The sequence below is a fragment of the Culex quinquefasciatus genome, chromosome 3 (genome assembly GCF_015732765.1).
Source record: "Culex quinquefasciatus strain JHB chromosome 3, VPISU_Cqui_1.0_pri_paternal, whole genome shotgun sequence".
NCBI classification, from domain to species: Eukaryota; Metazoa; Arthropoda; class Insecta; order Diptera; family Culicidae; genus Culex; species Culex quinquefasciatus.
This window is the reverse complement of record NC_051863.1, coordinates 157,469,642-157,480,472: the sequence shown is the minus strand read 5'-3', so window position 1 is coordinate 157,480,472 and position 10,831 is coordinate 157,469,642. Positions and strand designations below refer to the sequence as shown.

At 38.7% G+C, this 10,831-nt stretch overlaps 1 protein-coding gene across 1 annotated transcript; it reads right to left on the bottom strand.

Moving 5' to 3' along the window:
* Positions 1 to 3,989: 3,989 nt before the first annotated feature.
* LOC6036253 (cAMP-dependent protein kinase catalytic subunit) lies at positions 3,990 to 9,684 on the bottom strand. Its single transcript, XM_001846269.2, has 2 exons — positions 9,357 to 9,684; positions 3,990 to 4,948 (listed from the first exon to the last, which is right to left on the bottom strand). The coding sequence occupies exons 1-2, from the start codon at positions 9,661 to 9,663 to the stop codon at positions 4,329 to 4,331; spliced, it is 927 nt and encodes a 308-aa protein (XP_001846321.2). The 5' UTR covers positions 9,664 to 9,684; the 3' UTR covers positions 3,990 to 4,328.
* Between the last annotated feature and the right edge of the window lie 1,147 nt (positions 9,685 to 10,831).

The following is a 10,831-nucleotide window of genomic DNA, read 5'->3' as shown; positions in this document are numbered from 1 at the left end:
AAAAAAAAAAAATGATCGAGAAATAAGAATTAACTTTAAGGTAGGGTTGTCATCAATGAGACACTTTTGGTTTACAACTTTCAACGATATTTTTATTTTTTTCATCAGCATGTTTTAATGAGATTTTTGTTGCATTTTCTTTCTTTTAGTGTGTTCTAACATTGATCAAAATACGAGATCGATCCGACATCAACAGCCAGAGTTATTCAACTGTCTCATTGTAGACACACTTGGCAGGAACAATGAGACAGCTGGGGAACAATGAGACACTCTACAAAAATCAATACTTTTCTAGTAAAACATCATGTTTTTCATTGTTCCATCACAGGTGACTTGCCTTAAACATTTTAGAGTAATTTTGCCCACATGAAACTTTAATTAACAAAAGTTATACTAAAAGGTATTTAAATTTTGTGAAATCCATTTATTTATACCAAATAACTTCGTATGTTTGGTTAAATGAAGTTAAAACTCTGTAAATATGCCAAAAGTCACTTTCAATACTTGTTTTGAAAGATTTACATGGATTTTGAAATGTTTTTAATTTTCCAAGGATTCCGAATATGACAAAATTGAGACCAAAAAGTGGCGCTATGGAAGCCTACAAGGCAAAAACTAACGTTGTAAAAAGTTTGTTATAGAAAAATCGAAAAACTATGAGAAAAACTGCGATTGGCCAAAAAGTTATTACCGTAGGCTTATAGTCCATGAAATTCCCTAACTTTTGACTTGTAAGAGTATGTAAGAGTATATTAAGGTTTTAAAAAAATCCATTTTTAACAGTAATTTGCAAAAGCTATGAGAAAAAGTTGAATCAATCCTAGTTGTCTATGGCTCATTTTGAAGTGCTTCAAAAGACCTGTCGAATGCATCTAAGAGAGTTGGAAATGATGAAGTTTTACTGAAATGCGAGCAATTTTAAGATTTTAAATGTTTTTTGGACCTCAAACTTCAATGCCCGTTTTACCCCACTTCCCTTTGTCGTAGAGGGCTCATATTTGGCATGAGTTCATCTCATGTATAGACAAACAAATGCTGAAAGTTTCATCCAAATCGGAGCACCTCGTTACGACCTGTTACACATTGGTGAAAAACTCGCTCTTAATCAAGAAAAATCAAAGTATATCATTGTTACCCATGGGCTTAAATGAGTGGGGAACAATGAAACAGACCTGGATTCTGGGTATATTCTTAATTTTGGTCAAACCTAATGAAAGGACATTGTAGCCCAACTCAATCCCTATGGAACGTCGAAAAAAATTTGAAGAAATATTTTTTTTGGTGTGTATGGCAGCAGCCTACGAACGAAAAAGTATTTTTTGTCCATGATTTACTTTCACACCCCAGAATCAAACATTTATGAATAACTTTTCAAGGGAGCGTCAATAACCAAAGCCACTATTAAAACAGACGTGTATCCAGTAGATACACCTTTCCCCCAAATATTATCACCACCAAACCGAAGTGCGCATCTTTCTGTTGCGCGAAAAATCTGTTGCGCCGTTTAAAAAATGAGTGGTTTGTCGTAAGCGTGTACATCAGCCTGTGGCGCAACAGGCTTTGACAGGTTGCGCTCGTATTTTCTCTGCCTTCACAATATGAGCCTGATTGGTTGAAACTACGACTTGTGAGAGTCGTTTTATCATTGTTCCCCGTGTCTCGTTGATGACGTCTCTACCCTACTCGCTCGACAGATCGGATAGGTTGCACTTTTGGCCAGCTAGTTCTGTATGTACTTGACACCATTAAAAAAAAATACACACATTTTTTAAAATGAGTCTTTAAAATGGATTTGAAAACGTCGCGTTTTATAAAAAAAATGTTTGGTATTTTTCGACTGATTATTTTACACTAAAAATGTGTTTTTAAATTTTTAAACCCAAGATGGCGGCCAAAATGGCGGTGATTAAATATTGAAAAAATGAATTTAGTATGCTAACAGGCTAATCAACCACCCAAGTTCAAATCGGGTATATTTGTGAATGATCAAGTTACAATGAATTCATGTAGGGTTCAACAGGGTGTTGGAGTTCCTTTCTGCTTCGTGTTACATTGTAGTTCAGTCGAAGGCATTATTACTTATAACTATTGAAGAGACAAGAGTTAGAAAAAGTTTTCAAAAAACTTATAGAAGTGCAATGAGAAAAGGATAGATAATGAGAAAACTTAACGCCAGATCACAGAAAATTTTAATCAATTATAGATGTACTTGATCATCAGCTCCCCAAAGGCCAGGAATTGGTCCGCCTTCTTCCGGCAGCTCCGAAACCGCGTCAACATCTTCCCCGCGAGAGCAAAGAACTCCGGCAGGGTGAAGAGATCTTCCCCGGTGACTTCTTGCTGGGCCGCATTGCCGCTACCGGCAGCAACCACACTGGCAAACGAACGCCCCCAACCAGGAGGGAACGCTGAATTATCCGCTGGAACCGTGCGCTGTCAAGCTGCAGGAACGGCTGCGCTCGTACTTCGCCGAGGAAAGTGGGACGCTGCTGTTTTCTTCTTTCTCTTTTCCTGCTCCTCGAGGTAAGACTTGCGCGCGACGCATCCGCGGTAGTTACCGGTATAGTTGCCGTCACAGTTTGCGCACTTTACGCGCGGCTTGGTTTGTTCTGCGTTTTCCCCCAAGTCCGCCTTTCGTGCGCACGGCTCCGAGAGGTGTGACTCACCGCCACTGACTTGGCTGTGCCACTGACGTTCCACGAGCAAACCACTTTTGACCGCAGTTGTTTTCTTCTTGTTTGGCGTTTTTGCTTCTAGCGAACAATCTGTCAACCGATTTTTCTCTCTTCCCTCTGTTCACTAGCTCTTTTCTTTCGCCTCGCGCCAATGTTTGCATGCAATGTATTGTTGAAGTTAGCATAAACAGACACACGCTTTCGCCGAAATAAACAGCGCGCTCCAAAATTGTTATGAGCGGATAATTTTTTGAAACGACGCAGATTACAAATTGAAGCAGAGTCGCAATATCGAAAACACGTGTGCGAGAGAGAATTTGCGGTCAGAATTTTCTCATAAAAATGTATGAAGTGGCATGTCAGTTCGTAAGTGGCTGTACTGTACATTAGGGTGGTCCAAACGCGGTTATTTTAGAGACGTCTGCGCAATAAGGGTCCTTTTTGGAAGCTAATAACTTTTCAGCAAAAAATATTTAAAAATATGGTGTCTTCGTAAAAGTTGTTAATAGTTTAATGAAGGTTCTACATCTGAGAATTGATATAGATTGGACAATTATTGCGCCCTCCACAAGTAAAAAACTGAAGCAGTTGCTTTTCTCCATACATTTTGACGATTTTCCCATACAAACTTCAAACGATTAGAGGGAGGGGTTCCCGTGGCCAGAATGAGTTCAAATTTGGAATTTAGTCTAGTGCCCGGATTTGGACCAACCTACTGTACATTGGAATTTAACAAAAATTCAAAATATTTTACTCGAGCCTAAACACGCTAAATATGATTTATAATGCAGGAAAATGCATTTAAAATTGTTTTCAGTTGATTGGACTTCTGTTTTTATTGAAATTTTGAATTTTTTTGAAAAACATTTTTTTTGTCCTTTGATTTTTCGACCGATTTTGTAGGGCAGACATAAATTTCGAAAAAAAATTTGCAACGGCCTAAATTGGGAATGAAAAAATCATTCAAAAATGAGACAATATTTTTGGAATATCGAAAATTGGTCATCATTTATTAAAAAATGGTTTTGCTTTAGGAAGATTTATTTTAAGATTTTTTACGTTTGTTACTCAAACAGTGAAATAACACTATTCTAGCAGCTATTTTTGTCTTACCGCTAACTTTAAGATTACTTATTCGAAAATACTTTTGCCAACAGTTTGAACATTTGCGCACGTTTGGAGATTTCTTTTTATTTTAACGTTTAATATTTTTCACAAAAAAATAAACCTTGGCGATATTTTAAGATATTCTTTCCTCTTGATATGGTACGACAAATTTTCAATTGATTGTGAGATATTTAAAACAACTGTGTCGAGCAGTCAGTTTACACACATATTTCGGAATGGTGCCGATTTTATTTCGATTTTATTGTTCGCACAACACGTGCCATCGAAGAGTAAGAAAAAGTTGCCAATGGCACACAGCTAAAATATTTTAATTTACATCGAAAAAACGGTTGTTCGAACCTCTTCTAAGGGTAAGTACCTTTTTGGACCTTATCAACTAGTGTTTCAAATATATAAAGTATATAATACTATCAGATCTCTTGTGCACAGAGTATGCCTTCTTTTTTTTTGTAGGAATCTGTTTCGTTACGCTCTCAGCCTTATACGGTAGGATAGATCAATGTGTGTGTGTGTGAGTATTTTCCTTTAGCACAGCTCCTGGTGCTTCCGTTTGACGGAGTTGCTGGTCGAGTGGACCAGCATCGCCGGCGAACCGACAACGGCACCGGTGTCCTTGATGGACCGTCGCTTGAACTCAGTTCCCCTGCTGACCGGACCCTGCGTTCCGTTTGCCGCAATGGTCGTATCCAGGAGACAACTGCTATCTAACAGATTCCACTGCCGGAACCGGTTGATCAGCAGGGCCGCCTTGTCCTTCTGCAGCTGCAGGTCCTGAATCAGCCCAATCAGGTCCGCGTCGGTCAGCAGGTGTGGCCGCCGTGGCGTCGGAGTGCTCGTACTGGACACCACATTGTGAGCCGCCGCCGCCGCCGGGGGAGTCACTTTGCGCTGCGGCGTCGTCGTCATCTGCTGGTGGTGTTGCTGCAGCAGCTGCTGTTGTGAGCGTAGTGCCCCATTCCGGAGTATGGTGGGGACACCATTTGTCCGTGGGGTAGTGGCGGCGGCGGCGGCGGCGTTGGGCTTGTTGGCGACCGACTGCAGTTGTGGCGGAGGCGGCGATGTCACTGGGATGGTTTTGTTCCGTACTTCGGGTTCGTCATCGTCGATCTCGATGGTGATCGGTTCGTTCTGCAGGAGTGTGTAAACTGAAAGTGAGAGGGAAAGGAACAAACCATTTTAGAACACTTGCAGGAAGACACGCAGCAAACAAGATGGACAACCTCTGGACAAACGATAGATGTTTTGCTCCAATTTCCGAAGATTTTTCTGCGGCATTTTGTATGAGATTTCTTTACACAATTTCAAACGAATCAAACTTGTATACAAGACAAAATTTAGTTTAAAAGTACCCAATTTAAGAATTCGCAGAATAATTCATAACAGCACGCGTTCGAATGCTTTACACTTGAAAGCCAAAACTGAACTGAACCGATCAAACACAATATGGCAAATCATAAAAGGACATGGTACAATAGTAGTTAAACAATAGGTTTGGAAACGGTAGAGGCAAAACTAAATATCAAAAGCAAAAGGTTGGCACGACCAAATTGATTTTGCAGCGATGTTGGCTCATTTTGTTCCATCTACCAAGACTGTTTGACAATCTATCCTTTAATCGCAATTTTTTCTAAATACGAGGGTGGGGAGGCAAAAACATAAATACATACAAAAAATTAAATTAATAGCCGGAATTTAGACATTTCTATACAAGTGCAGTTTTAAGAATAAGTTTTCAAAAAATATACGTTTCGAAATAGTAGTTTATGCAACAAGTTGCAAAATTCAAAATTTTGATTTTTTCAGCACGAGTCGTACATTTAACCAACGAGGTTCAACGAGTTGGATAAATACGAAGAGTGCTGAAAAAATCAAGTTTTGCAGCGAGTTCCATACAACATTTTTGCAATTCCAAAAAACACACACTGAGTGAAATTTCATGTCAAATTTTCATGTAGGGTATATGACCCTATTTTGGACCTAGTACCTATTTTGGACCTATTTTTATTAATCTAGGTAGTTCAGGCTTTTCAAGTACGAATTGAATCCAACCAACAGAAAGTGTAGGCAGGATCGTTTTGTAGCTTACCTCTTCCAAAAATGTTAAATATTTTGATTATTTCCGCTTTTTCAGCCACTTTTTCAAACGCCATTCAAACTTCCTTCCATTTTCTTAGCACATCGATTAGGTCCAAAAATTCCGGCCTCGTTGCTTATCAGATTTGGCTCGCGACACCTTGATGATTTTTTTCTGTTTTGCACTGACACCAAGCAATTCCGTCCGGTTCCCGAGCAATGTAACTGTTGTTTATTTAATTCTTTCTGGTTTTCCGTCACTAAACCATTGAAATAACTATTCTAGTATCGAAAAAAACTCATTTCAAAATATTTTTTCAAATCAGCCGCGTTGGGTCAGTTTTTGGAGCTACTTTGCCGTCGGTTCAAGGCTATCACCAACACATGCATAACAAGGTGTTGCCAGTTTAGTTTATCAATTTATTTCGATATTTCATTGAAATTGATTGAAATTTTTTAAGTTAATATTTTGAATTGAATTTTTTTGCTGTAATTATTTGAATGAAATCTAAGCTTTAAAAAAGCAAATGATTAACAGAAACAATGAAAATATGTTTTTGAAACGATAAAAATGCAAATTGATGCTAGAGATTTAGATGATTGTTAGGACCGATTGCAAAGTATCCCAAAATTTAAACTGATGTTGATTTTTTTTTGTCTTAACATCATTATCACCAATTTAGCCGCATATATTTTTAATTTTTGCTTCAAAAAATGCAAACTGGCTACCCTGTTGGAATTGAAGGGGAAACGATTGAAAAACCTAAAGGGTCTAGTTCATAGAGTTATCTAAGCCCGATCTCACGCACACTAGCACGCCATTTGTTTTGCTGGAGGGTACAAAATTTAACCTCAATCTTTTTGTGTACGTACACGCAATACATGCGCACGTAGATAACTCTATCGAGAAATTAAAAGTGAGAGTGTGTGCGTGCAACATGGAGTTAAACTTTTTGAAAAGCCTTGGTAAGCTTCACAGCAACTGCACAGAAAGTTTAACTCCATGTTGCGATTTGACAGCTCGATTAAATCGTCAGCTGTCACCGTGACAGGAGCTCTCAACATCGCTTACGAGTGGTTTTTGAAAAAGTCGTATGAATTAAATTTAAAAAAATCTTGAGTTAGTTTAAAAAAGATCCTAAGCTAGTTGTAAACAAATCAATTTTTCGATTAGTTCTCGTTCAATTTACGAATTATAAATAAAAAATGCTTTGAATTATCATCTGCACATCTTTTAAATGCACTTTACTGGAAAACAAACAAAATTTGGTTTGGTTCAGAAAAAAAAATCAAATATGTGTCGGAGATCGTGATGGATTTTAAGACGTATTGCAAACTAATCAGAGAAATATACATATGGAAAATATATTTTTTGTAAGTTTTATCTGATTTTTGCATATTTATCTATATATAATTTTTAAAAATATAGGTATAACGATTTTTTTCACGATTGGCAGCGTTGGTTTATAATAAATTACACTTTTAAATTTTACCGTGTCAATCATGTTAGAAACACAATTAAACCAGCTAGAAAAATAAAAATCTTTGAAAAAAATAACCATAAGAGGTTAATGCGATGTTAACATTATGAATTTTATGATTTGAGACATATAGCCGGGGTGACTTTGATAGGTTAGATATTTTTCCGCAAAATGAAGAGTAAAAATTGAATACGTACGGAATGGTATGGAATCATACTGACCGTGGTAGAGAAGTGCTCAAAGTACCTCATGAAGAACTTTTCATGAAATTTTGAAAAGTTTAAAAAGTTAGTTAACTATAACATAGAAAATGTTGATAAATAGCATTATTTTCATCTTCTCAACGTGTCATGTTTTTTTCAATGAACATGATTTTATATCAGGAACCTAAGTGATGGTAAGTTCGAAGTAAAAATAATGTTTGAAAACCTCAAATCTGCTTTTAACAAGACAAACTATGACTATCAAATGCACCCTGGTATTCAAAAAAAAGATTTTTTTCAAATATTACATTGTTTTTAAAGTGCAACATGTAGTTAAACTTTTTGTCAAGCAACTGTAAAGTTTAACATGACAGATGAGAATATTTCATACCAAGTTACAAGCTATAATCTCCCTTTAAAATTTCTTGATTGTTTAATAATATTTGAACATAAGCTCTGCGTAAAATTTAGAACCTTTTGTTTGTAACTTGTTATATATCTGTGTCATTCATTTAATTTTAAGATAAGGTGTTTTTATTGCGAGTAATAACGGGTTGTCTTTTATGTTCTAATGCTTGAACAATTAGGTCGTAAGAATATGCAAATTGTAAATAGGACAGAGACCTGCTAAAGATGCGTGAGTTTCCATTCAATATGATTAAAACACGTTTTCAAATTCAAATCCATTGTTTCATCATAATTGTTTAATTTCTGAAATAAATATTTTCCAAATTATAATCGTGGATAGGCCCTTTGGATTATCAAACCGAGTTTTTGTAAGTGTGCGTGTTGCCGCCGCACGCCGCAATTCGAGTTGTCCAAATTTCAACCAATCAGAGTGTGGGTCCAAAATAGGTTCAGCGATGTCTCCAAAATACATTCAATAAGTCCAAAAAGCATCCAAAAAATGTTTTGCTTGAAATGCTTATTACAATGGAATGGTTAAATTATTTTAAATTTTCAATAGTACACTTTGTTAAGCATAAATTAAGGCACAAAACAATCCTGAAACGAGCCAAATTAGTTAGACCGTTCTTGAGAACTTTGCGAAATATGTTGACGCTTTGCATAGTAGGTCCAAAATAGGGCCATATATCCTATGTGCCTTTCTTTCAGTGTACTTTTCAACATTTTTATTTGAACGATTCATTGACGAAATGCCACATTTGACTTATATTCTGTTTCCGGAAAGGCAAATTTTGAAATTTTGAAGTTCACAGTTTGAAAAAATAGTGATTCTGAGGGGGGGGGGGGGGGACAAAAACTTTGAAAAATATTTGCAACAGCCAATTAAAAAAGCAATAAGAAGAAAAGTAGATTTCGAGTTCGGTTTCGATTCAATATTTGAAAATCTGTATCTTGAGATTAGATTCTTGATCGATTTGATGACTTCGGTAAAGTTGTAGGTTATAATTAGGATTATTCAGAAAAAAATAGTTACACTGTTAAAAATGTAACCATTTCATTATTTAACTTTGTTTTTAATAAGCGTTTTATTGCCAAAATAAGAATATTTTAAAATTTTCATTTTTATTATGTTTTATGGTACTCAAAAAAACATCTTTTGTATTTTGAGCCATAGCGCATGATGATGGAAAATCTAGTTCCAGAGATATAAATTTATGAAAACAGGTGGCCAAAAATATGTCTTATCGTATTTATCCAATTGCAATTTTTATTGGACGTGCCAAAAAAACTGGTCACAACTCAAGTTTATGAAATCAATACATACATAAATGGTTTGTGAAATTGCTGGAATTTTGAAGCAAATCTTCATAAAATAAAGAAATACTCACTCGGCACAATCGGCTTCGTCTGCTGTTGCTGCTGTCGATTCTCCAGCTGTGGAATGCCCGCCCCTGCCCCAACTTGCACAACCGTGCCGCCGGCCGTGGGTGTCCGCTGCATTTGCTGCTGCTGCTGCTGTTGCTGTACCATTTGAACCTGCTGCTGCAAAATTCCGACCGCGCGCTGCTGCTGCACCTTCAACGGCTGGGGTGGCGTCCTAACCGGCAGCTGCTTCAGCTGGGCATCCGACTTGACCTTGATCTGGCGCTGCTGCTTGACCTGTGGCTGCTGGGTCGCCGCCGCCGCAAGGGGCATTGTCGGGAGCTGGAGCGCAGATTGCTGCTGCTGCTGTTGGCCGTTGAGTTTGACCTTTTTCACGCTGACTGTCCAGTTGGGGGTGGGGAGCGGGGACGGATTGTCTGTGAGTGGGGTGGGTTTTTGATAAGGAGGGAAGGTGGCGATGTGGGATGGGTTGGGTTCATGTCCGGTTCGCAGGCGATTGGCCGCGTCGCGGATGGCAGAGAGGGTGGGTACTGGGCGAACCGTTTTTTGCCTTCGCCGATGGTTTTCGTGAGGCAAAAGTAGCAATCGTTGGTGTGATTGCTGGGGGCTTTCCAGATCATCGGGACTATGAACGGAACCGCAGGTGTGCGCGTGTTTTGGCCATTTTTCCACCGCAACAGACCCTGGTTGCAGTCGTTGCAGACGGAGGCCGGCCCGTGGACATAGTCCTCCTTCTGGGTACGGCCACCTTTGAAGTACGCCTCGTACGCTTCCATGATCGGAATGGTCATGATGGAGCGTTTGTGGTGCGACGGAGTGTAGTTCCCGCACACAAAGCAAAACAGGTTTTTCGGATTGACGCAGGACGACTTGATTGTCACGAACATCTTGCTCGCCGTTGCTGTTGTTGTTTTTGTTATTCTGGATCGAAAGTTTGATCTCACTTCGTTGTCACTCCCCTGTCGTCGTCGCCCTGCCGCAGAATCGATCTTAGTAGTCCACTAGATCTTGTCAGTCTCCGAAAACGAGCTTTCTTTTCAGTGACCACCAGCGGGATCTGTCACACGGAACCACATGCCAGCAGAAATTTTGCACCACCGCACCAGGTAATTTCACTTGAGTCTTCTTCACCTTCCGTTTTTTTTTACTGGAGGAACTTTGTGCGTTTTAGTATAGTAGCAAAATGATGCTACTCGTTCTCTCGCCGTTCTGGATGTCTCTAATACAACACAAAGTTCCAAGTACCAAGTCTTCACTCTCCCGTGTCGTCGTCGTCGTTTTATCCCACATCTTTATTCTACATTCTGGAACGAAGGGCAAGGTGAAGGAGAAGAGACGATAAACACACATGGAAAACAGCGGCCACCGTACACACAGCACTATTCCCGGTCGCAGGTCCAGAGGTTCTACTATACTGGTCGTAAACGCTAATGTGGCTAATTTGCAGGACTTGCCAATTGGGTACTAAAGCCCTATCTCA

What these genes read in the sequence shown, in the direction of transcription:
- LOC6036253 (XM_001846269.2), bottom strand. Translation starts at nt 9,663, where the DNA reads ATGCCCCTTGCGGCGGCGGCGACCCAGCAGCCACAGGTCAAGCAGCAG. An exon ending in GACGAAGCCGATTGTGCCGA is followed by an intron (nt 4,949 to 9,356) that starts GTGAGTATTTCT and finishes TCTCACTTTCAG; the next exon opens with TTTACACACTCCTGCAGAAC.